The sequence below is a fragment of the Carassius gibelio genome, chromosome A21, assembly GCF_023724105.1.
Source record: "Carassius gibelio isolate Cgi1373 ecotype wild population from Czech Republic chromosome A21, carGib1.2-hapl.c, whole genome shotgun sequence".
NCBI classification, from domain to species: Eukaryota; Metazoa; Chordata; class Actinopteri; order Cypriniformes; family Cyprinidae; genus Carassius; species Carassius gibelio.
The window spans coordinates 15,115,084-15,140,672 of NC_068391.1; the positions used below are offsets into that span (position 1 = coordinate 15,115,084).

At 36.4% G+C, this 25,589-nt stretch overlaps 2 protein-coding genes and 1 long non-coding RNA gene across 5 annotated transcripts; 2 read left to right on the top strand and 1 right to left on the bottom strand.

Moving 5' to 3' along the window:
- The first annotated feature begins 2,045 nt into the window (after positions 1-2,045).
- On the top strand, positions 2,046-15,046 carry LOC127941593 (H(+)/Cl(-) exchange transporter 5-like). 3 transcript variants are annotated; one of them, XM_052536800.1, is made up of 12 exons: positions 2,046-2,195; positions 3,096-3,281; positions 5,707-5,858; positions 5,965-6,064; positions 6,199-6,509; positions 6,615-6,821; positions 7,175-7,255; positions 7,340-7,885; positions 8,796-8,982; positions 9,072-9,470; positions 12,528-12,744; positions 12,890-15,046. In XM_052536800.1, the coding sequence occupies exons 2-12, from the start codon at positions 3,137-3,139 to the stop codon at positions 12,978-12,980; spliced, it is 2,436 nt and encodes an 811-aa protein (XP_052392760.1). In that variant the 5' UTR covers positions 2,046-2,195; positions 3,096-3,136; the 3' UTR covers positions 12,981-15,046. The 3 variants fall into 3 exon arrangements, with proteins under 3 accessions (XP_052392760.1, XP_052392761.1, XP_052392762.1); XM_052536801.1 differs by lacking the exon at positions 2,046-2,195 and adding an exon at positions 2,230-2,328; XM_052536802.1 differs by lacking the exon at positions 2,046-2,195 and adding an exon at positions 2,382-2,485.
- A 263-nt stretch (positions 15,047-15,309) lies between these two features.
- LOC127941594 (tumor necrosis factor ligand superfamily member 10-like) lies at positions 15,310-20,380 on the bottom strand. Its single transcript, XM_052536803.1, has 5 exons — positions 19,905-20,380; positions 18,242-18,391; positions 17,610-17,646; positions 17,343-17,435; positions 15,310-16,284 (listed from the first exon to the last, which is right to left on the bottom strand). The coding sequence occupies exons 1-5, from the start codon at positions 20,157-20,159 to the stop codon at positions 15,827-15,829; spliced, it is 993 nt and encodes a 330-aa protein (XP_052392763.1). The 5' UTR covers positions 20,160-20,380; the 3' UTR covers positions 15,310-15,826.
- Positions 20,381-22,195: 1,815 nt separating this feature from the next.
- On the top strand, positions 22,196-25,392 carry LOC127942137 (uncharacterized). The gene is made up of 5 exons (XR_008149266.1): positions 22,196-22,372; positions 23,260-23,346; positions 23,435-23,517; positions 23,598-24,278; positions 24,390-25,392. It is a non-coding gene; the product is annotated as an uncharacterized LOC127942137 (long non-coding RNA).
- The last annotated feature ends 197 nt before the right edge of the window (positions 25,393-25,589 follow it).

Below are 25,589 nucleotides of genomic sequence, written 5' to 3' on the forward strand. Positions count from 1 at the left end.
GTTTGGTAAATATTTGAGAGTTTACGTAAGCTTAAACTGGCATTAATGTCTAGTTGTCCAGCTTCTAGGATCGATAGGAGTAAAAAAAATATAGTCTCTCAGAAGTGCTGCCCTAAATGTTTGAGACTTTTACAGTAGCCTACATTTACATCATGTTTAGACTGTTTTTGTATAAACAAATGAATTAAAAAAAGAAATAAATATGAATTTTTAAAATTATACATAAATTCTGTTCGTTATGTACAAATCGCTGTTTATACATAATGTGGGTGGTGCTGCAAAATAAAATATATACATTACATGCACCAAACCGTTGATTATTTTTTTTAATTATTATAATAATAATAAATCATGTACCACTTAAATCTGTGAAATTTACTGTAAAAATTACAGCTGTTATTTCTAGAACTTTGTCATTAAAAATATGATTAAAATAAATTAAAATAATTATGTATTTAACTTATAATACTGTCAATACTGTGTATATATATATATATATATATATATATATATATATATATATATATATATATATATATATACTTCATCAACTGATATAATGTTAATATTCAAATGTACTAAAATCTGTTATGTACCTTCTTAATATACTGATACCATCACCATAAAAACTCAGATGCAGTGAAATACGTGATGAATCAAAGTCATAAAAATCATAAAAAGCTTTTCCACAAGCAGAGGTTAACATAGAATGTAAAATAATAAAATGAATATACATTTAACAACATAAAATGTGACAATACACATAACTGATAACAAAATAACTAAGAAGAAAAATAACGATTAAAATGAAAAACCATCAAATGTAAGCTTTCACACAGGGAATTCTGACAATGTAATTTTTTTTTCATTAACTTCCAAAAACTATATTTTACTTCAAAATGACATGAAAGATCCCATTATGTTTATTACAATTTTTGACGTCTATATAATGGAAGATTTCAGCATTAGCATTTAACAGGCTTTTAATGTTAAAATTGCAGTCATTTTACAGTGCCGATTTAATATTGGGATTTTGAAGGGAAATTATTTGACAACAGATAATACAGAGATGCTTATCTTTTTTTTCAGAATTTTAAAATAACTTTAATGAGAAAAGTATGTTCTCGTCTCTCTAAATCAATAAGTCATCAAGTTCACACAGATAAAACATGGCCTGATCATACCAAGAATATTGCACGCAATTGCATCAGTCATCCCAAGTATGAATGCAATTAATATAATGAACATATGAATATAAAACATGGCACAGGCGGAATAATGTAACAGATACTATGCGATCTTGTCTTGGTCTTGTCATGCATGCAGTTTTTATGCAGTTTTTATTTGTAACAACGCAAGACCATTAATTAACTTAATGGTGGGAAATTTACAAGAAGTGGAGACCAGTAATAGGACAGAATCAGATTAACATTTTAAACATTCACATAGGCTACATTTAATATTTAACTCTAAATGAAGGTAGTGATTTTAAGAACTCTGTAAGGCATCATGCTGAACGACCTCACACAGGTGAACGGTGAAGGTTCAGTATGTGCTCCTAATGACAGAACACTGTGATCCAGTCCCACAATTTATTTAAATATTTGTTTTGAAAATCTGTGGACTATCACTTATTTGTGATGTACACTCACGGTTTCATGTTTTTTTTTTCTTTGGAATAGAAGCCTTGATGCCGTTTAAAGAGATAAAACAAAGTCCATACGGTTCAGGACAACACAAAGTCCATACAGTTCAGGACAACACAAAGTCCGTAAAGTTCAGCAGCATGTAATTGTGGTAACAAATATAATCACACTGCGTAATCACTGTAGGCTCAGTCTGTTTCCACTGTCACCTATAGATGGCAACATTGAGCCACTCATTGATCGCTTGTGTGGACCTATTTAATGCTTAGGGCACAAAATATAGATTGAAACTAGTAGCGTTAGTACTTTTTTCAATAAATTGTGAGTAAAAGGATGAGTTGCTAATGAGCAGTTTATTTTTTCTCTGGTATGACCACTGATCTATAATATAGATCAGTGTGTACTGTGTATGACAAGTTATAACCAACCAGCTGTGAGAGACATTCTTAATCGAATGCTGAAGTCTGATCTTGTGGATCGGCGCTCGGCTATTCATGTCGAACGGGGATTTTACGTCATTGACATCGGCGCTTGAGTGACACAAACAAGGTAAATGTTTAGTAGTTTCACTTTAACCCAAGTACAGTCAATGTACGACAAGTTGACTTTATAAACATATTTTGGAACAGTTCCTTTTGATGCCATTAAGCCAAGGCTTCCAAGTTTACGAAAATTACAGCTGGTTAGCTTGCAGCCTTTCAGCTATTCTGCTAACCAGCTCCATTAGTATTTTTGTGAATTTGTCACAATAGTTCCTCATTGCTGACAGCTTGAAGCAGATAAGGAAGTGTGCTGTCAGCGCTTTTTTCTGCGCTATTTGTCGCAGTCAAATATATAACGTTAGTTCATATATTTTGCAGGTTAATTGGCTAAGCTATAATGATGACCCACTTCTTAAGTTTGCTGATGTCATTTGTTAGCTTTGGTAAACCTTTAATCAAAGCTGCTACTTTTATTAGCTAAATATAGTACACACAAATGTAAATATTGGGGGAAGAAATACGTTTTTGTTGTTTTAACTTAAAAGGCAAATGTAAAAAATAAGAGCTATAAATACTTTATAAATGTTTTATTTATTTTTTGTTTATTATTACTTTTAATTCAATTTAGCTCAGGCTGTATTTGTAAATCTTTAAAACCAATGATAAAAAAAGATAAACCTTTAATCGTTTATTAAACCTTTAATCCTTTATTCGTTACAGTTGGAACTCTAAAGTTCGTTCATAGTGATGATCTGATCATCTCTGCTGTTCATATTAAATTCTTACTATTAAATTTAGAGTTTATCTGCTTTATGTTATTTGTAATCCAGAATCATAATATATGCCATTAAAAAGCCATGGTGTAAATCATAGCTAGGCTACTATTTAATCTAGAAGTGCATGGTAAACATTAATAGTTGGGCGGATGCTTTCAAGCTTTAACTCAAATGGAGTCTCTTGTGCTCAGGTCTAAGGACTTTTCCATGTCCTCCACATTCTGGAGGATAAATGGACAACACGGGCTATTGCAGTGAGAGCTTCAACAGCCAGCAGAGTGGAACTAGCGATGAGGACATGGTGGAGATCACAGGAGCAACACTGGACTTCTCCAGCACTGATGACGTGCCTCCTCTGGACCGGGACTATGGCTCAGGTGAGTGCCAGATCTGCATTTATAGTGAGATGAGACAAAGACAGTGGAAAAAATCGCCCCAGTGGTGAGGAGAGGTGACAATATAAGTCATATTATTTCCCCAGAGTAGCTGCCACCCAGTTTTATCCTTATTCAGTTGTGTTCTTTTCCATATTTTTATTGTCATTCACAAGATTCCCATTCGTTTCTTCCTTTCTCTCATCATATGATATCAGTTTGGGGGCAAATGTGTAATGTATAGGTCTCAGGGGTTTTTTTGGGTCCGTGAGAAAATAGTGGTGAGAATTCGCTGAGGTCATAACTTTGGTATTTGCCACCCCCCAACAGAAATCCTTTTATCAGTGAGATCAAAGTCTCCCCTCTAGTTATTTCTTTTGTAGCTAGTTTCATATTTTGAGTGGTTTCAGGTTTTCACATCCATCTGTTTCCCTTGAACTTCCTCGGTGTTTGATATCAGTTGCTTTGTTGGGTGTTTGCTGTGTGATTTGGTACTTCCACAGAGAATATGGGTTATTTTTTGCTTAAATACAAACATTTTTTGATCATTTTTTCATAAACAACTTTTGTGTTGTATACTTAGAATCATTATGAATACTGTATGGCGCAGTTAATAATATATAATTAAGCTGGATAATCATTAAGCATAGCTAGTTTTATTGCTGTTTTTTTTTTTTTTTTGTAGTGTAATGTATTTCCTGTTCTTGGTACTACTAAAATCTTTCTATGAAGAACTGTGAACACTGGAACAGGAATGTGCACTACCAAAAACGTGACATGACATCCTTTATCCCCTTTCCACTAAAAGCCCACAAAAAGTATATATGAAGCATTGAAATGTAATATATAATCCTTCTAATTTGATATTTAATGTTGTTATATATTTAATAGTAATAAAAAATAATTAATTCAAATAAATATGACTGCAGCAACTGTTCAAAAGTCTGTAAGAATTTTTTTCAAAGTGCCCCTATTATGCTATTTCTAGTATTGCCTATCATGCAGTGTTCATGCTCATGTCGCTGTATGTGAATGTAAACAATCTGCACAGTCTAAACGAGTCATCAGTAATTTGAATCCCACTTCTGTGTCAGCTACACTTTCCTGGGTTTGCACAATGCCCACCTATGTTCTACATTAGCCAGCTGCAACTTACGCACAAATACAGAACTATGGCATAGGTTTAACGTTTCCCATACGCGCCGTATGTGGTAGACCAATCACAACAAACTAGGCCATCTGACCAATCAGAGCAGAGTAGGCTGACGGAAAGGAGGGGTTTAAGAGAGACTGAATCTTAGAACTGCTTCCGATAAATTATTTGAGAATTGTTGGAAAATTAGGTGATATTTAATGGCATATTTTTGAGAAAACAAAAGCGTTTTTTTTGACCTTGCATGCATGAAAACCTATTGTAGGAGACACCCAAAACAATATTAGGAACCTAAAAATGGCGTGGTAGGTGCACTTTAAATAAAAAATACATTTATAATTGATCAGTAAAGACATTTATAGTTTCAAATAAATGCTGTTCTTTTGAACTTTCTATTTATCATAAATATATTAAAATAGAAAACAGTTATTGCACATAATGTAACATAATGTTACGAAATATTAACTTCTAAATATTATTACATAATCCGTTCCAGCGGACACTCACCATAATGAAAACTCCAGCGTTCATTTTGATCATGGCTTGTCTTTAAAAACGGAGACAAAGATGTTCACACTGCGGGACTGTTGCTCCAAAACGTCTGACACTGCCAGAATTTCGTCAGAGGTAAAATTTGATCGCAAAAAATCTTCGTTCAATCATGGAAAAAAACTTCAGTCTTCTGAATTTTGATTGTTGAATTTTTTTTTTTTTTTTTTTTGATGATGATGATGATGATATCTCACCCTTTGACTTCTGACATTAGTGGTTCAAAGTTCAAGAAAAGCAAGTTTATAGGGAAACTCCACACCTGTTCTGTGTACTTAAATTATTCTCGTCGCTTCATAACTTTACAGTTGAACCACTGATGGCAGATGGACTATTCTGACATTGTCTTTCATACTTTTCTGGACCTTGAGAGTCTCATTTACTTTGCAGTCAATGTAACAGTCACAAGCCTCACGGTTTTCATCCAAAATATCTTAAATTGTGTTCCGAAGACGAACAAATCTTTTACAGGTTTGGAATAACATGGGGGTAAGTGATTGATGGCGAAATGTTCATTTTGCTGTGGAGTAACCCTTTAAAGGACTAGGTAAAATTTCTGGCCTTCTGCCCTTTTTGGTTGAAACGGTACCAGATTGGTTGAAACATCCTATCGGTGGAAAAAGGGCTCTTGTGATCATTTTGTTATACCACCTGAGGCCTTCAACTGCATCGGGTATAAATAACATCTGGTTATTTGTTTTGTACTTTTGACCTGCATCTGTGCAGGGGGTTCATATGGAGCTGAAGATGGGCCCAATGGGGTTCCTAAACTGATGGATCTGCTAGATGAGCCAGTGCCTGGGGTCGGCACATATGAAGACTTCAACACCATCGACTGGGTCCGAGAGAAATCTAAGGACCGGGATCGGCACCGAGAGGTGACTGTACAATCGAAACATCTTCTATGCTCAGAAAGAAATTAATCATGCATGCGGTGCAGTTCACTCGTGTTCATTTGTGGTCTTCCATTTCTCTTCATGTTAGATTGCTACCAAGAGTAAAGAGTCAGCCTTGGCTCTGATGAAGAGTATCAGCGATGCCTTCTCTGGCTGGCTTCTCATGCTGCTCGTTGGACTGATGTCAGGTTGGTTTGGTTCTATAATATTAAAGCATAAGTATCATTAGGAATGATTATAGAGCAAATTAAAAATAGCTTTTGAATTTCCTATTAAATACCATCTGGCGTTTTATAGCATGTGCTGTTCTGTTTGATTTCAGGTGCTCTGGCTGGTGGCATCGACATCTCTGCCCACTGGATGACAGATCTGAAGGAGGGAGTGTGTCTGAACGGCTTCTGGTTTAATCACGAGCACTGCTGCTGGAACTCCAATGAGACGACCTTCCAGGAGAGAGACAAATGCCCTAACTGGAAAAGCTGGGCAGAGCTCATTGTTGGTACTAATGACGGTCCTTTCGCCTACATCATGAATTACCTGATGTATGTGTGCTGGGCTCTGCTGTTCTCCTTCCTGGCTGTGTCTTTAGTCAGGGCCTTTGCCCCGTATGCCTGTGGCTCTGGAATACCTGAGGTAAGCAATATTTAATATCATGTTTTGACACACAGGTTGTTAAATTGCTATATAACAATTTATAGGCAACTGTTAAAATGTCCTAATTCTTGTTTGTCACTCTAGATCAAGACTATCCTGAGTGGGTTTATTATCAGGGGCTACCTGGGTAAATGGACTCTTATAATAAAAACCATCACCCTTGTGTTGGCTGTGTCATCTGGACTCAGTCTGGGCAAAGAAGGGCCTCTGGTACATGTGGCCTGTTGCTGTGCCAACATCCTATGCCACCTGTTCACCAAGTACCGCAGGAATGAGGCAAAGAGACGAGAGGTATGATGACTTTTTTTTTTTAATCACAGTAAATCCACCTTATAATGAATCAAGAAACTAACTTCCACTCCCATCTCTCTCTCTCTCTGTCTCTTAAACTACAGTAACATTTGTTGTTACATTTTTGTGGCTTTCCTCTAAGGACATTCTGGTTGCCTGTTTTTGTGGTTTAATGTTTAAAACCTACTCATTGTGAGAATGTTTTTTTATTGACATCATGAAGACGAGACCAAACATAAGATGATCGCATTTTATTTTTCACATTTGAGGCCTTTGTTGATCCAAGCTTTTTTTTGTGATAAGCTTGGCTTACTCTTTCACTTCTGTCTGTCTTCTTGTTGTATGTTGATTAGGTATTGTCTGCCGCAGCAGCTGTTGGTGTGTCGGTAGCTTTCGGAGCACCGATTGGTGGAGTTCTGTTCAGTCTGGAAGAGGCAAGAATACTCTTAACATATACTCTCACCATTATCTTCTAGTGTCATTTCAATAACTAGAATCACTTTCACTTTATCCTGTAGGTGAGTTATTATTTCCCCCTGAAGACGCTGTGGCGCTCTTTCTTTGCTGCGTTGGTGGCGGCTTTCACCCTTCGGTCCATCAACCCGTTTGGTAACAGCAGGCTGGTGCTCTTCTACGTGGAGTTCCACTCCCCCTGGCACTTGCTGGAGCTCATACCCTTTGTCCTGTTGGGTATTTTTGGGGGAATCTGGGGAGCTTTCTTCATCCGTGCAAATATTGCATGGTGTCGCCGACGTAAGACAACGCGGCTGGGTCACTACCCTGTTTTGGAGGTGCTGGTTGTTACGGCTGTCACGGCTCTGATAGCGTTCCCCAACAGCTACACGCGTATGAGCACCAGCGAGCTGATCTCTGAGCTGTTCAACGATTGCGGCCTGCTGGATTCCTCACAGCTGTGTAACTATGCCAATGTGAGCGTCACCAAGAGCAGCAGTAATGCTCTGCCTGATAGACCAGCAGGACACGATGTGTACACCGCCATGTGGCAGCTCTCACTGGCCCTGGTCTTTAAGATGCTCATCACAGTGGTGACCTTCGGCATGAAGGTACAGGTTCAAATACATCCATCAATCCCGTCTGCCTTTCTTCTATCTGCTCATCTTTCCTTCTTTTCTTTTTTCCATCCATCCATTCAACTTTCCCTTCATCTATCCATACTTCCGTCCTCCTTGCCAACCATCTATCCTTTCTTTCTTCCTTTCTTCTATCCACTCATCCCTCCCTCTATAAATCAACCTTTCCACCCTTTCTTCCATCCATCATCATTCTTTCTTACATTCCTGTATCCATCACTGCTTTCTTTTTATCCATTTTATCTTTCTTCCATCCATTAATCCTTTCTTCCATTTATCCATCCATCCATCCATTTATCTTTTCTTCCATAATCCATCCTTCTTTTTTCCATCCATTCTATAATTTTTCTTCCATTCATCTTTAAACTCAACTCACTTTTAGTGTCAAGAAAAATTTCTAACTTTCACGCATTCTACCATTTCTTTCTTTCTGTCTTTTTTCCCATTCTTTCCTTCCATCAATTCTTTCCCTTCTTTCTTCATCCTTCTCGTCTTCCTTCATTTTATCCATTCATGCTTTTCTTCTATTATGTCTTCTTTTATTCCATCATCCTTTCTTTATTATTTGTATCCATAAATGCATTAATCCATCCATCCATTTCTTTATTTGTTGTTCTTTTTTCCATTCTACCTTCCTTTCATCATGCATCCTTCCTTCATTTGGCATCCATCCATCCATTTCTTTCTTTTCCATTGTTTCTTCCTTCCATCATCAGTCCATCCATCCTTACATTCATTGATTCATTTGTTCGTTCATTCATTCATATCTGCCTTTCTTCCATCTATCCATACATTCTATCTGATTTTCTTCTTCCTTAGAAAGTGTCAACACTTTTTATTTGAAAGACTGTAGTGTTTACAGGTGTCCTGTGTGTTCCTCCAGGTGCCCTCTGGGCTCTTCATCCCCAGTATGGCTGTGGGAGCGATTGCAGGTAGGCTGCTTGGTGTGGGTATGGAGCAGCTGGCATATTACCACCATGACTGGGTAATCTTCAGAGGCTGGTGCTCACCTGGAGCGGACTGCATCACCCCTGGCCTCTATGCTATGGTGGGCGCTGCCGCCTGTCTGGGTAAGACTTTGTCAAACTGTCTTCTGTTAAAAATGTGCCGTTAGTGGCTTGTCCAGGTGCTTTTATCCAAGCCTGTCTTTCTTTCATAGGCGGTGTAACTCGTATGACAATCTCTCTGGTGGTCATTATGTTTGAGCTAACGGGCGGCCTGGAATACATTGTGCCTCTCATGGCTGCCACCATGACTAGTAAATGGGTGGCAGATGCTTTGGGTCGAGAAGGTATTTATGAGGCTCATATCCGTCTCAATGGTTACCCCTTCCTGGAGCCTAAGGAGGAGTTCAGCCACAAGACGCTGGCCATGGACGTGATGCGACCCCGCCGTAGTGACCCCCCGCTCTCCGTGATCACGCAGGATGGGATGAGCGTGGAGGACGTCGAGTCACTCATTGCTGAAACATCATACACCGGTTTCCCTGTGGTGGTCTCGCATGAGTCTCAGAGACTTGTGGGCTTTTTGCAGCGCAGGGATCTGGTCATCTCTATTGGTAAGAGATTACAACTCTATAGGACTGTTTTATGTCTTGGACTGTGATTGCTGATGATGAGCGTTGTGTCCGCCTGAAGAAGTAGCTCAGCCAAATATACAAATTCTGACCTCATGTCATTTAAAATATCTAAGACTTTCTGTCTTCGGTCTTTTTGTATGGACAAAACAGTAGAAAAATTCTTTAGATTTTCTTCAGAGGTTGAACAGCAGAAAGTAATAGTTTGGACAGAAATTAGTCAGTGACAGTTTTCAATTTTAAAGCTGCAGAAGGTAACTTTTGTAAAAAAAACATTTTTTACATATTTGTTAAACCTGTCATTATGTCCTGACAGTAGAATATGAGACAGATAATCTGTGAAAAAATCAAGCTCCTCTGGCTCCTCCCAGTGGTCCTATTGCCATTTGCAGAAAGTCATGCGCTCCCAGTAAAAAACAACCAATCAGAGCTGCGGTCCGTAACTTTGTTTGTGTTCAAAATGTAGAAAAATGTATATAATAAGCGAGTACACCATGAATCCATTTTCCAAACCGTGTTTTTAGCTTGTCCCGAATCACTAGGGTGCACCTATAATAAGTGTTTATATTCGGACTATTTTAGATTGCTTCGGGGGACCGCGGCGGAGTAACCCAGTACCTTTGTGATTCTTCATAGACATAAACAGAGAGAAGTAGTTCCGGCTACGATGTTCTTCTGCAAGATGCAAGCAGTTCTGTTTATTAACCGCTAGAGCGTCAAAAGTTACCTACCGCAGCTTTAACCCTCATGTGGTGTTCGGGTCAATTTGACCCGGAGAAGATTTTCTTTTTCCCGAAAATAATAGTTAATGTTATCGCTTTGGACTGAAACTTAGTGACTTTGTTCCCAAAGGGTATAACTAAAACTCAAATTTTTGGGGGAAATTTTCGTACTTTTTTGTGGGGTTTTGTTACCTTGTTACACTTGTGGTGTTCCCGGTCAAAAAAGACCGGCCTATAAAAAATAGCTTATAAATTACTCATTATACCATATTTTCACCCAATCTTGGATTCAATCTTTTTGTCAAACAAATAATTTATGTATTTTGAGTAAAAAACAAATATGGAAATATGAAAAAAAAATTATGAAAAAAATGGCTACTGTTGATCACACTAGTCTACTCTACTGTTTCACCAGGAATTTTGTTTTGAAACTTTTGTTTTGTAAAAAATATGCCACATAGTCACACTTGTGGTGTTCCCGGTCAAAAATGACCGGCCTTTAAAAAATAGCTTAGAAATCACTCATTACAACATATTTTCACCCAATCTTGGATTCAATCTTTTTGTCAACTTGTTCTCTTTCAATTAGGACTGGTTTTATATTTCTGTTTTCATCTGATTAATCGTGGGCCTCATTTATCTGAGAGTAAGCATGGTCAAAAATGGTCACAATGGCCGACCATTGAAAGTGAATGGGAGACACTGAAAATAACAGAACAATTTAGTTTTCAGGAGCATGTTCATTATTTTCATGTACACATATGAGCATATGTGCTTGCAAACATCGAGCCCTTGGACCTGTGCATGTATCGATACATTTATACACACGCTACCCAGACACACACGTTAAAACACACAAACTTTTTTGAGCATTACACAAGGAAAACCTTCAGGAGGAGGCTGTTCCTGGGGAAATCCATGGTGACCCCCCTGATACAGAGGCGCCAAAATATACCCAGAGCACTGCCCTCTGCTACATTGGTGAGAGACATACAAACACCAGAACCAGGTCCTTCAGCTGGCACAGGCAAAGGAGAGAAACAAAAGAGATGCACTTTGTGTGCCCCAAAAGATGTGAAAACAGGCACTGTCTGTTTCAAATGCAGAGTGCACATTTGCAAGGCACATACATTATACTGTTGTCAGTCATGTGCATAAGTGACACAAAATGACCAATTGCAAATTACCTTAAAAATGCTTTTGTTAGTCACTTGCATGAGTTCACACAGAGAATGTCACAGTTTCTTATTTTGGTTAGTTTATAATTTGGAAAACTGAAAGAAAATGAACAGTGTTTGATTTGTGTTCTCTATATGACAGCGTTAATGTGTTTATTTTTTGTATGTCACAATGGTCAGATTTGTCAGGGAACAGCACAAGTGTTACTGTGCACCCCTTTTCTGAAAATTAAAGCATTTCAAAATACAAGCCCTGTGTTTTGTAATTTTCTACATTCACTTTCAATGGCCGGCCATTTTTGACCGGGAACATCACAAGTGTGACTTTGTGCCATTTTGTACAAAATAAAAGCAATTCAAAAAAAAATTCCTGGTTAAATATCAAAGTAGGCCAGTGTGATCAACAGTGAAACTTTTTTTCACCTTTTTCACAATATTGACAAAATTATTAACAAATAATGCTTTTTTCACTCAAAAACTGAGGTGCATAAGCTCGGATAAATGACTCATACAATTAAATAGTTTGAAAATTAAATGCAAAACCAGTCCTAATTGAAAGAGAACAAGTTGAAAAAAAGATTGAATCCAAGATTGGGTGAAAATATGTTATAATGAGTGATTTCTAAGCTATTTTTTATAGGCCGGTCATTTTTGACCGGGAACACCACAAGTGTGACCTATGCGCCATATTTTTTACAAAACAAAAGTTTCAAAACAAAATTCCTGGTGAAACATCAACAGTAGCCAATTTTTTCATAATTTGTTTTTCATATTTCCAAATTTACTCATAAATTATTTGTTTTTTACTCAAAAAATTAGATGCCTACTCTCAGATAAATGAGGCCCATGATTAATCAGATGCAAACAGAAATATAAAACCAGTCCTAATTGAAAGAGAACAAGTTGACAAAAAGACTGAATCCAAGATTGGCTGAAAATATGGTACAATGAGTGATTTATAAGCTTTTTTTTATGGGTCGGTCATTTTTGACCGGGAACACCACAGGTGTTATTGGGTTTTGAACACCACATGAGGGTTAAGTGAACTTTCCCTTTAATTACTGTATTATGGGGATCATGTGAATTAGACTATAGGTCAGTCATGAGAAGGTTTATAATTCTCCATTTCCCTCTGGCAGAAAATGCTCGTCAACGTCAGGAAGGTGTGGTTAGTGCCTCCCGAATCTTCTTCACTGAATACACACCTCCACAGCCACCCAGCAGTCCTCCTCCGTTGAAGCTCCGTGGTATCATGGATCTCAGCCCATTTACTGTTACCGACCACACTGCAATGGACATCGTGGTGGACATCTTTCGCAAGCTGGGCCTGCGCCAGTGTCTCGTCACTCACAACGGGTAAAGCCTTGCTTATTCTTTGCTTAGCCTGTCAGTTTGAGCTAATATTATAGTGTCCATCATTTACATATGTCAGAATTATTTCACATCGCATATATTTGGTTAAGCTCAATATAATTGATCTCATTCCTCTTTTCCCCCACAGGCGTTTACTAGGCATCATCACCAAAAAGGATATTCTTAAACATATGGCTCAGATGGCTAACCGAGACCCTGACTCTATTCTCTTCAACTAAAGTGCCAAACTGGATGTTCTGAAACACCAACCAGTTTGAAACCACCCATTGGGCAGAAATCAGCAGTCTGGCCTAATTATTTGCACTACAGAACTGTCAGTACTGGGTTAGCATCCATTCACACTGTGAATCCATTTGTAGAGCCTCATTGGCGCTGGCGCTACAACTGCAGGACGGAGGACCTTGAGCAGCGCTTTATGCACTCCAGCAGCTAGCTTAAAATTTGGGAATGAGTGCAACCAAGTGTTGGTGTTTGCAAGTAATCGACCTATCATAACATATCAATGCATCAAAACATATCACACTACTTACCACACAAGCAAAACCGTTGCAATCATAACATTTTGTAGCATAAATCTAAATATTGACATTCACCTACCCGTTGTATTACTCAAACCCAAACATCTCTGGTGAAAAGACCACATATTACTCTAGAGCTCTCCTGACTTCCAATACGGAATGGATGTTAATCAGAAGTTAAAACCATTATTTGTTGTTTACATGTTCATATGCATTTTTTGTCTTTTTTTGATTTTTACTCTGTTTAAATGTACGTTTGCAAGTATTCCAGCATCTGAAAGCTCTCGGGACGAATGTCAAGTCTGTACCATGTTCCCAAGCTTTGTAATCAGTCATAAGCAGCACTGTGAGGTGTCTGCCAAGAAATGATGCATTAAAATGACTCATTCTGTATGTTTTTTCGTATTACATGCACTTTTCAAATAATAACTTAACTTTTTTTTTTTTTTATTACTTTTCTCACTTTTAATTGTGCTGTCAAGTGCAAGGTTGTGGGTTCGATTCCCCGGGAACACATGATAGGTAAAAATTGATAGCCTGAATGCACTGTAAGTCGCTTTGGATAAAAGCGTCTGCTAAATGCATAAATTTAATTTGATAAAATTTTTTGTATTTTTCTAAATTACAAAATTTTTACCCTACCATTCAAAAGATTGGGTTCAGTAACACGGTTCATGTTTTTGAAATTAGTATCTTATGCTCACCAAGGGTGCATTTATTTGATTAAAAAAAAAAACAGTAAAAAAATTTCATACATTTAATATGTTTTGAAATGTCATTTATTCCTGTGATTCCAAACTCCAGTCTCCAGTGTCACATGATCTTTCATGGCTCAAGAACCATTTCTCTTTTCAGGTTTCTAATGTTGAATATAAAGTTCAAAAGAACTGCATTTATTTGAACTGGAAATCTGTATAAATTGAAATTAATTAATTAATAATTAAATAACTTTACTGTTCAATGCATCACAGATTGATTTCTAAAAATAATAATAATAATAATGAACTTACTAACCCAAAACCTTTGATCGGTAGTCCATGTGATTATCAAATGTTGTAATACCACTGTAAAAACCACACAGTGTGTAGCATTTCCTAACGCAAATTGGGTTGGAATCATTTTTTTGCCAGTATGTATGTGCAATCAATGCAAAATGGCATTACACTATACTGTTCATTAAAGTCAGAAAATTCTGAATATCTTTTCTTATCACAATCTCTAACATTTCCTGAAGCTGGACTGAATGGTAACATAATATTCATATCCCATGCATGTCCAAATATAATCTGTGCATGGAATTTTTTATAGTCGTCTGAATTGTCATCCCAGCTGTTTCCATTTTAATGTTTAAACCTGCATCTATCTGGCTCAACCTCTTAATAATTTGTGTTTCTCTGCTAGCATACCACTTCATTCTATGTTTCTGAACTCTCAGTGGGACACAGAGTCAATGCTAAAATCTTTGTAAGCAGTGCTTGAAGCTCATCCAATGGCACATTAGCTTGGCTGCTTCTCAGTCCTTAGCTAACTTTTACAGTATTTCCATTTTTTATCAAAATGTAACTTTATTGAAAACATCTTAGATCATTGTGTACTAATTATTGTTGGTAAAATATATAATGGTTGTGCGCAATCACTTATTGGGTTCTTTGTATTTAATGTTTAAATTGTGTAAACCTGTTTATGTCGGCATTAATGTGAATGTCACATCATCATTGTAATTTATTCATAAGCACGACATGAAATATAATAACACGTAACATGCTCTTCTGTGGGTTTTTTTTTTTTTTTTTTCAGTGTGGAGTGTGATGAATGTTGTTCTTCATGTTTGTCAAGGTTATGTTCAAGATGTCTGTCTGTCCTGGATATTTAAACTAGGAGCAGGAAAAAGCCCTTCTTTGGGAAACGTTAGTTTAACTTTGGATTGTTTTGGATTGAGTCATGCGGAGTCTCGCTCTTTATCTTACACTGTTTTTGGCTCTAGACTGTTATTTCCGATGTCAGTGAATGACACAGGTTTGACTCAGAATGAAGTGTGTGTGGCATAGCGCTTCCTTTAATTAACTAGAGACTTCTGGGCCATGATTGGTCACACTTTCCCAGACAGTGTTTTAAGGAAAGAATGACTAGTATAAACAGTAAAACAATGAAAAAACATCCGGCATGGTTTGCGTGCACAAGTAGCAGCCTGCACAACGTTTCGTGCATTTGTTGAAGGTTAAAATCTTCATTTTAAAGTATCATTTAGGCTTTCATGTGGTTAAATAGTGAGTCCCCATTTTCAGGTTTTCCTTCTTTCTAGGAAACCTTCCAAAGCCCTCACAGATATGCTCATGATCTTCCCATTCATATGGGAGTCCATCACTCTATCTTTCATCTGAAAGGTCATATGGTGCTCAGACCACAAGAATTAGATGGTTTAGATGGAGTTGTTTGGTCTTTTGAACCCATCCGTTGGTGGAGTATCTGTTCTTCTCGTGTGGGGCCTTCTGAAAGGAACATTTTCCTTTCCCATAGAATAAGACCACATGCCCCAACTGGGTCCCTCAGAGGTCAAACAGGAAGGCCCCAAAGTAGCTGGAGGAGTCTTCTGCATACACAGCTGTGGGAGAAGACACGGAGATGAAGATCTCATCACCCGCACGAAGTTCGAACAGGCCTCCCTGGTAGATGGAGTGAAGGGCGTTCTCGCTGTCTGGAGACCAGCATTTGGTGCCCACACCCTTCAGGAGCTGAATTGGCCGGGCGTAGGCGGTCTTCTTGTAGACGCACTGCACCACCTGGTGACTGACGGAGCCCGAGTGGTAATCGTTGATGGAGAGGGTGAGATAACGGAAGTAGACTTGGGCGTACAGGTAGTAGCGGCCTGCGCGAGGGATTCGCAGGCGTCCGTTGGACACGGTCATGTTGTGCAGGTGGGAGCCAAAACTCTGGTTCCCCCAAGAACGAACGGGATGGCGGCAGGACTGGTGAAGGTCAGTCTGAGGGGTTAACGATGTTGTACCTGGTATTACAACAAACTTCGATTACCTCAGTGTACAGCAGAACCATATCTTTTTAATGTGAAACTAAAAAAACGTAAATAGATTTTCAGGTTCATTCTGAGGAACTGTTGCTATATTGCCATGACTTGCTACTGATTAACTATGATAAATGTTAATTGTAAAATGTAAATTTTAAGTTAGTAAATGCAAAATAACTTTTTAACTTCAAATAAAAAAAGGAAAATAAGTAAGACATAAATATACATTTTTATAATACATATTATATTTTATACTTATTAAATATCATTATTATAAGTTCATGTTTACTGTTAATAGTAATAAAATTAATTATTATAACATTTAAGAGATTCAATATAAATTCAATTAAAATGCTGTTATAAATAGTTATTATTTATAATATGAATCTAAAAGTATAATATAATATTTATTTTAGTGTTAGGTCTAACTTTTTAACTTTTGTCGATTTTCAAGCAATATATTTTTAAAGCATTTATTAATCTTTGTTGATGTTAGTTCATAAAAATACATTTATTCAGTTCATAGTTAATATTATTTCACTGTACACTAATAACAGGACACAACAGATAACCACTTTTAAAAATGAATTAGTAAATGTGGAAATTATGTATTAGTTTATATTAGCTTATATATTTCGGTAATATTAACAAATCTAACAGTATTATAAAGTGTTACCAATAATCTTTATGCTATTATTTTAGTTTAACTTTATTATCAAACTATGCAAACTTGTTTTTCCATGACAAAACATGGTCCATTAAAATCATTCACATGGCCCGTTTTGGTAATGTGGGGAGATCTACTGAGATTTGTTTTGTGGCCACAAACATTTTTTTTTTTTTTTTTTGCTGTTTTCATGTGAGATATCACTTCAGTTCGAGTCAGCAACGTTTTGTTATGTTACTGAATGCTTAATAAAGCGGTTTGTTAAGATTCTTTCCAGAAGGATGAGAGAACGGTAGAAACTTACAGACTTTTTGTTGCTGAAATAAGTAAAGGCTTCTGTTATACACACACCCAAGCATGCTGGCAAACTCACCCTGCAGTCCACTGTCTCTGAGGGTAAGATGAGCCGATGGCCGTCGGCTGCCAGTGGTGAGTAATTTTGTACGTGGAGGGATAGTGACTCTTTCTGTGAAACACAGTACAGAACAAAGAGTCAACAAAGAAAAAAAAAGTCATCTAAAAATATAAATGTACTTGATTTGAAAAGAGACTAGTTTTGGGGTTAGTTCAGGTAACAGCACAAGGATTTTCTTCAACTGAAGAGGAAGAAACACTTAAATTCCAGTGGTTTTTATGTTACCTTCAAAGGTGTGTTTGGAGATGATGGTTTCTGTGACCTAAAAGAGAGCAAAAAATACAGAAGGCAAAAGATGTTTATACATACATTTCGGCTAATTATAGGCATTATAATTATAATTATAGACATTTTCCACATTCAAGTCCATGTCAGAAAAACAATCCAAGCTCTTTTCTGGAACACCAGAGTGGAACAAAAACAACAAAGCCACAAATTAAAGAGAAAAGGCTTTGTTAGATTTGATTTATTTGGAGCACATTCTTAGCCAACTCAAATTTGATTATCCATCAGTCTGCCGATATTACAGTTGTTTTGGAAATACACACCTAGTGGTGTGGATGTAGCATTATGCAAATACAAAAATGTTCAGCATCTGTTGCCACTGTTGAAATGCCACTATTCACAGTTAGCCATGGCTAATTAATTAGAGGCCAGGAATCTTGAACATGATTTTAAATAACCTAGTTTCCAGAGGAAGAAACAGATTAATGCTGAATGTTTTTGGTCTCCCACTGTTCATGTGCATATCCAAAGAGCTCCAGGTCCAAATGCCATAAACACACTAATTCCCATCACTAAAGTCAAGACCTGCGTGATGTGCCTTTATGTTTTATTATAAATACAGCATGTCTAACCTTGGAGATGTAGGCTTTGAGTCCTTCGCCCAGTTTGATGCACGGCTCACCAAAGAGCTGGACCAGGTCATCGGGAACATCCTGCTCTTTCTCCAGAGCGTTCAGAAGACCAAGACACCTCACCTCCTCCACCACACCTAGTGTCCGAGCCTGTCAATGACACATCCACCAGTTCACTTAAAAATGTGATGGAACGTCCCAAAATGCTCTCTTTCTTATTAATACATGACAGAGCTTTTATAACTCAAAAATAATTTGATTTATAGTTGTATAATGTGTAGTTTTTGACCGAAATTTATCAAAATAAATTCCTGGTTTCGTTTCAATTGGTGGTCCAACAACTTGAGGGGTTTTTAGATATGCGATCTCTAAATACTGGAAATAAAAAAACTAATTGAGTGTAAGTGGTCATAAAAAAGCAAACCTTCAGCCAGCCATGGTTAAAATTGCCCGGCCATAGGAAATGAATGGGAAAGAACAGAATTTTTTTTTAAAAATATGTGTCGAATAATATATATCAGTCACTATACTGAACGAACACACAAAAGAGTGAGACTGTAAAACTTCCAAAGCACCAACTTTCTATGAATTCTTTCACAGCAGGCAGCTGCAGAAAATAGTTCGGCCATTTAATGGGATTTATTGTCATAAATATTGTCTGACAAAATGATTTTGACAGAGACCACAGGAATATATGATAAGAAAAAAATATGAAGGATAAAGATAGCTGAACTAAACCTTCTGTGGTTGACATTTTGGCACATTATTATTGTTTTTAGGACCCCTTGTGTATTTTGGCTACTGTACTCATCTGCAAAACACCCCCTACAATCCCACGGACCTCCAGCTCCAGAGTATTTCAAAGTAATTCATATGTTAATTAAACCTTACATCCTTTCTCTGATTTAATTAAAGTTTGTATTGATGCTGGTAGAGGGCCCCAAATCTTTGTTCGTCTATGAGGGGAGTTTCCTAAACCACTTTCAGCCTTCTGAAAAGTCCATAACCAATAATCTTAAAAACCTTTATTATTATTATTTAACTTTTTACACATTGTGTTTTTGGTGTTACTTTTAATGAATACAATATATATATATATATATATATATATATATATATATATATATATATATATATATATATATATATATATATATATATATATATATATATATATATGTGAAAGAAAAAAAAGGTTTGCTGAAACAATATCATCAAAAACACAAAATCACTGACATTCACTCCATTATGAAACTTGCCTCATGCAAGGCATTTTCTGTCAGGAATTTGACAATTTTCCCACACAATACACAAATAAGGTGTCAGAATACAAAAAGACAATATACAAAAGCTCTTAGCAGAGATGAGATGAAAACAATTCAAGCTTTTTGTAAAAAATTTAGCAGTTCTATGTGCATAATGTATTGACCTGATTCTTCTCATCAGAACAAAGAACCATGACCTAATTCTTCTGGCAGCTAAATACATGGAGTCCACCATCCCAAGACTAGCCTACAGTCAACTCGTAAACCTGATACCAAGATGAAATCATGTCATCGTGCAGGGTTAGGAAAAAAGTTTTAATGCCATTAATAATAACTCACTCGTAATAATAATGGCGATAATATTAGTTAATGCAACTTTTTGCTGAATGCAGTTTTACCTGTGCCACTGACATGTTCAAGTATATGAAGAGCCCTGTGGTCGAGGCTACTTGAAGGACAATCACGATGACCACAACCGTTGTCACCCACAACCTGGAGGGCACTTCGAGACGATGTTTGGGCTGAACCATGATGAATGAGCTCGATTCGCTACTAACAGACTGTAAATATTCGGAGTTGCCTTCGGATGCGGCGGCGCTCCTGTCGAGTGACTCCAGCACGCGCTGAGGAGGGGCTGCGGAGTCCGGGTCCATCTCTGAGACTCACCAGAGGAGCTTGACTTCTTCACCTACCACAACACACAAGAAGTGCTAAATAAAGTTGAATGACAATGATATCATCTTAATGGCAAATTGAGGTTCCAGTGGGCCTAAGTCCTTCGAGTTTAAGCGACAGCTGACGGAGTCTGAAGACAGACTGGCGTGAGTATCATCATCCGCTCTCCATCCTGCCCTCTCGGTTTTCCTTGAGACACCGCCTCGTGCCTCCCGTATTAGGTACACATCACATGTGCAGTACAGTTTTCACCTACGCGCTGTTTAGAGGCTGTAATCAAATAATAAAATAATAATAAAATAGCCTAACACATATCAGGATCGAGGAGTCTACCCAAAAAGAAAATCTGGACATTGACTTAATGATGACAGAATTTACATTTTCGGTTAAACTGTCCCTTAAGTAAGCAGTTTTAGTTTAGGTATAGCCTAGGAGCTGCAGTATAGTGTAAGGACAAGTAGGCTAGATGTACAAATTTACATAAACATATTTACATGCTGTAAATTTGTAAAATAGCCTATCACATATTTTATTAATAGACACATACTGATTAGGTCAATTAACCCTAACACAATTAATTGATATTCATGAAATGAATGATATTCCTATATATATATATATATATATATATATATATATATATATATATATATATATATATATATATATATATAGCCTATAAAATAATTAGGCGTTTAAGATACAACCATGTTTGTTTTTTTTATGTATTTGCTTAAACATGCAGGTATTTTCATGAAGTGTGTTTTGCTGTATTCTGTATATGGAAGATTAAAGCTGTTATAACAAAAGAGATTACACACTGCTCAAATCTGTGTTTTTAATAACAAATTTGCTTTTAAAGTATGTTTAGTCTATGTTTTGTCATTTTTAAGACATAGAACACATTTAAACTTCTAGGAAATAAGGGCAAAATTTGTTCATATGGATCGTTTTTAACTTAAATAGGAAACAATTCCTCAGTGTAGTCTTGACAGGAAGCATAAAGACTGGAATTTATACTTTCACCAACTGTTTGTTTACCAGTTGTTTCCTGCCTCAGTAACAGTAAGCTTATGGTCCTAACATCACTCTTTAAAGAAGATGTTTCTAAATCAGAGCTACAAACAACAGAACTAAAGGGAAAATGCATGATTGTGTTTATTCGATTTCCTGTTCAAGTAGGATGATGGTAGGTCTCAGTAATTTAGATGACGAAGATGGGAGACAGATGTTTTGATTACTGGAGAGCTGTTGGTTACAGCGGCCCCCTGATTCCCCACACCCACATACAACATTCACAGGAGGGGCCCAGAACAGCTGGAGAAAGAAAGTCACGATAACGGCTCATTTGCAAAATATAGCCGAAAATATCCATTTGATTTCCTCAGTGCGATGGTTGACTAAAGCCCAACCAGTTTTTTTTGTTTTGTTTTATGTTTTCAGTTTGGTTTCACTCAGGGTATGCATATAACATAAGGCGCAGATATTAGATCATATAGTGAACATATTTTAACATGACAAATTCTTCATAGAAAATATTTTTCCCTCTCATTTTCAATAGTCAGTCTTTTCTTTTCTCTAGTGCTCTAGTGTTTAAAGTATTTTAAAATGTGCAATGGGAATTATATTCAATAGCTTACAGAGCAGCTGGCATCAAAATCAGAATGAGTTTACTGGACTAGAGCAAATATGAATAATTGTAGTGGAAAACAATCATACACTCTTACAGTATTATCTCTCTCTCTCTCTCTCTCTCTCTCTCTCTCTCTCTCTCTCTCTCTCTCTCTCTCTATATATATATATATATATATATATATATATATATATATATATATATATACACCCCATAGCCTATACACTATTTCTAACCAATTCTAACTTCTATTTTACTGACTAATATACTTTAGTAAAATCTAACTGATTTTAATGGGTTGTATTTAACACCCCCCAGAGTAATTTTTACAGTGTAGAAATGCATCTGTTTAATATACATGTATGATCATTATTATAAAGGCCACGAGAGGGCATCATCTGATATTTTCCCTGAACCGGATGAGGCGAGGCGAGGCTGGTGGAGTATTTGAGTTCAGGCGGGAAAAACGAATACGTGATGACGCAACACGTTGAATGAATTGTTTTTGTTTATGCGATGGCGCCCAACAAAATAAAACACGTCTAGTGTACATCACAGGTAAATGTCTGGTTGAAGTATAATGTTAACTGTTAGACATTAATGGATGACATTTTGTGATAACTTTCATGGACAACATTAGGTAAAGATGACAAGTTCATTCATGTACATTCAATAATATTTTATATAACCTTTTCGTGGACCTGTAACGTTAAAGTTATAATATAGAGCTAAAAACATATTAATAAAAGTTATTCATTTCTATCCATTTAAATGTCCATAACATAATACAGACCAAAGAAAATAAGTTTTATTATTATTATTATTATTATTATTATTATTATTAATAAAATTTTTGTTATTGTATTGTTTTGTTATATATATATATATATATATATATATATATATATATATATATATATATATATATATATATATATATATATAATTATACTATTTTTACTTTAATTTTTTGGACTTTTAGTGGGTTTCTTAGTACTAAACTATATCCTTAAATGATGCATTATTGAATTCTATATAAAATAATATAAATACTAAAAAACATGATTTTAAATGAATGCTACATAAATGCAACAAAAAATCGAGCAAATTTATTTTAAACCCAAGCATTAGTTGCTTATAAGAATATTTATAGACATTTTTTCCCTTTGGATATATAGTTTGATTTGTTTTATACAACTGCATTAAGGCTGATTAGTATTTTATCCCCCATGAAATTGTACATGTATTTTTAGTTTAGTTTTTCCCACTCATTTCCTAATATGTTTTGACTGTGAAGATCAGAAGTGTAATTGTTTTTTAAAGACCATTTAACTTTTTCTAATCATGTCCGCAATTCTTTTTTTCATATTGCAAGTGCGTAAGATTTAATTGTGTTCATTGGCGTTGAAAGACTGAGTTAATGTCTTAAACGTGTCCATGTCCAGCTGATTTTCTCCCTCAGACTGCCGAAGAGAGCTGGGTCAGACTGCATGTTACCTTCACTCAGTTTTTCAACAGACGCTCACGGTTTGGTCTGTCCTTTTTGCCTTTTCTTATACCATATATCGAGTGGCACAGCAACCGTTTTAACTGGGTTTAATTGGTAGGAATTGTTTACAGCGCACACCAGAAAAGATGACATCCATGATGGAGTGGCTTTCCAGCCCAGCTGTCCAAAACATGTTTTTTGGACAAATAACAAGGTGTGTGACACTTACTCTTTATTTCAAGACTGGATTTCTAGTAGCATGATATCCAGAAGGCACTCTGTACTCCCTTTCAGGAATGTCTCCTCAAAAAGCCCAGGGGAATGCTGGGATCCCCCTGCAGTGCTACACCCAGCACAACACCTCCAAGAGAAGATAATGTGAAAACCCCAACAGGCAAGTTGTTATTTGGCCACCACACAGACAGAATGGAAAAATGTTGTTTTCATAATACAAATCTTGTTTCTGTCTTGAATCTGGGCTGAATTAGGTGGATTTAGGACTTCAAGTCAACAAACAAAGACTCCTAAGGAGCAGAGATTTGATTTGAAGGATAGATAAACTGGGGTCTGCAAAGTTTTTTTTCATTCTGACCACAAAAAAGCGCATTTGACTTTTTAAACCTAAATTTTATATAGCTTATATAGTTGATATTATTATTTAATTTCAATAGTTATATTGTGAAATATTATAATTTAAAATAACTGTTTTCTAGTTTAGTGTATTTTAAAATGTCCTTTCTTTATTTAATGGCAAAGCTGACTATTCAGCATCATTACTCCAGTCTTCATTTTTATAGACCCATTTAGTCTGTATTCAGTGGTGGTCATTCAGGTGGAGTTTTATTAACAGTGGTGGTTCACAGAAGAAATCCAGACCTACAGCATCTGACCATAAACCCAGCTCAACAAACCCACACAGAAGTGCCCAGCAGGTTCCACAGGGCTCTCCTGAGACGAGATGCCCTCTTTGTAGAGGTAATGTGATTTTGTACATACGCATTTGGAGAGGATTTTTGCAACCAAATATATCTGTTCATAATCTACTCACAAGCTCTTCTTCTATTCCTTTGACTTTTGTCCACGTAGAATCCTTCAGTTTCTGATTATCTGCCTTTCCATGCTTCCTCCTGCCTGGATTGTGATTCAGTGGCGCTCATGGGAGTCAGGGAACCAGAGGTCATGATCTCACTGCACTCTTCTGTTTTTGGCTCTGGTGCAGATGAGCAGCATATGGTTCCATGTCCTCTATGCTCCTTCCGATTCCCCCCAGACTGTACCCAGCAGCACGCCAGCGCCTGTGGTGACCCGGTAGAGCCTGGTACTGCGTGACAGAACTGAGTGAAACCTTTTCAAAATAGCAATATGCAAATCAGATATTCTCTTGGTTTCTCTGGCCTAACATTGTATATACTACTGCCTTAGGAATTTTTTGGCTTAGGAAAAGTTTCATTCTCCAGTTTTTGTTGTTTTTAGAGGCACTTTATAGCATTGGTCACTATGAAATGTTTGTCGTCTTATCTGCTTTACACTCTCTTTTTGATATCAAGATCATATTAGAATGCTGTTTGTAATTGTTTACATTATATTTATTATTTAGAATGTTTAGATTCCGCCTTGTAATTTTTATCACTTCCTCAACAACAAAAAGAAATATATTTTTTGATTAAAAAATTATGTATACACTACTGTTTAAAATTTTGGGGTAGGCAAGATGTTTTCTGTGTTTTTTTTTCTTTTTATGAAGAAGTCTCTTATGATCATCAAAGCTGCATTTTATTTGATCAAAAATACAGTAAAAACTTATAATAATATTAACTTTTAAGCAAAATCTTTTCTATTTGAATATATTTTAAAATGTAGTTTATCCTGTGATAGCAAGGATTGCTTCAGTTTAGAAATCATACGAATATGCTCATTTGGTGCTCAAAAACATTTCTTATTATCAATGTCAAAAAAAGGTTGAGCTGCTTAATATTATTGTGTAAACTGTGATAAACTTGTTGAATACAAATCTTTTGTATCATAACTGTCTTTACTGTAACGTTCGATCAATTTAATGTGTCCTTCCTGAATAAAAGGATTAATTTCATAACAATATTTCCTGACTGATCACAAACTTAAATGTAGTGCATGTGTCAGAAAGAAAATGTTCCTTTTTAAATAAAAAAAAATCAATGTATTTTTGATCATTTATTTTAATAATTGGATATTTTGTGATTTCAGTTCTAGCCTGAGATGACCTCTCACACTGACCCTGTATCATGGGGCCATCCTTATTGTTGAGCC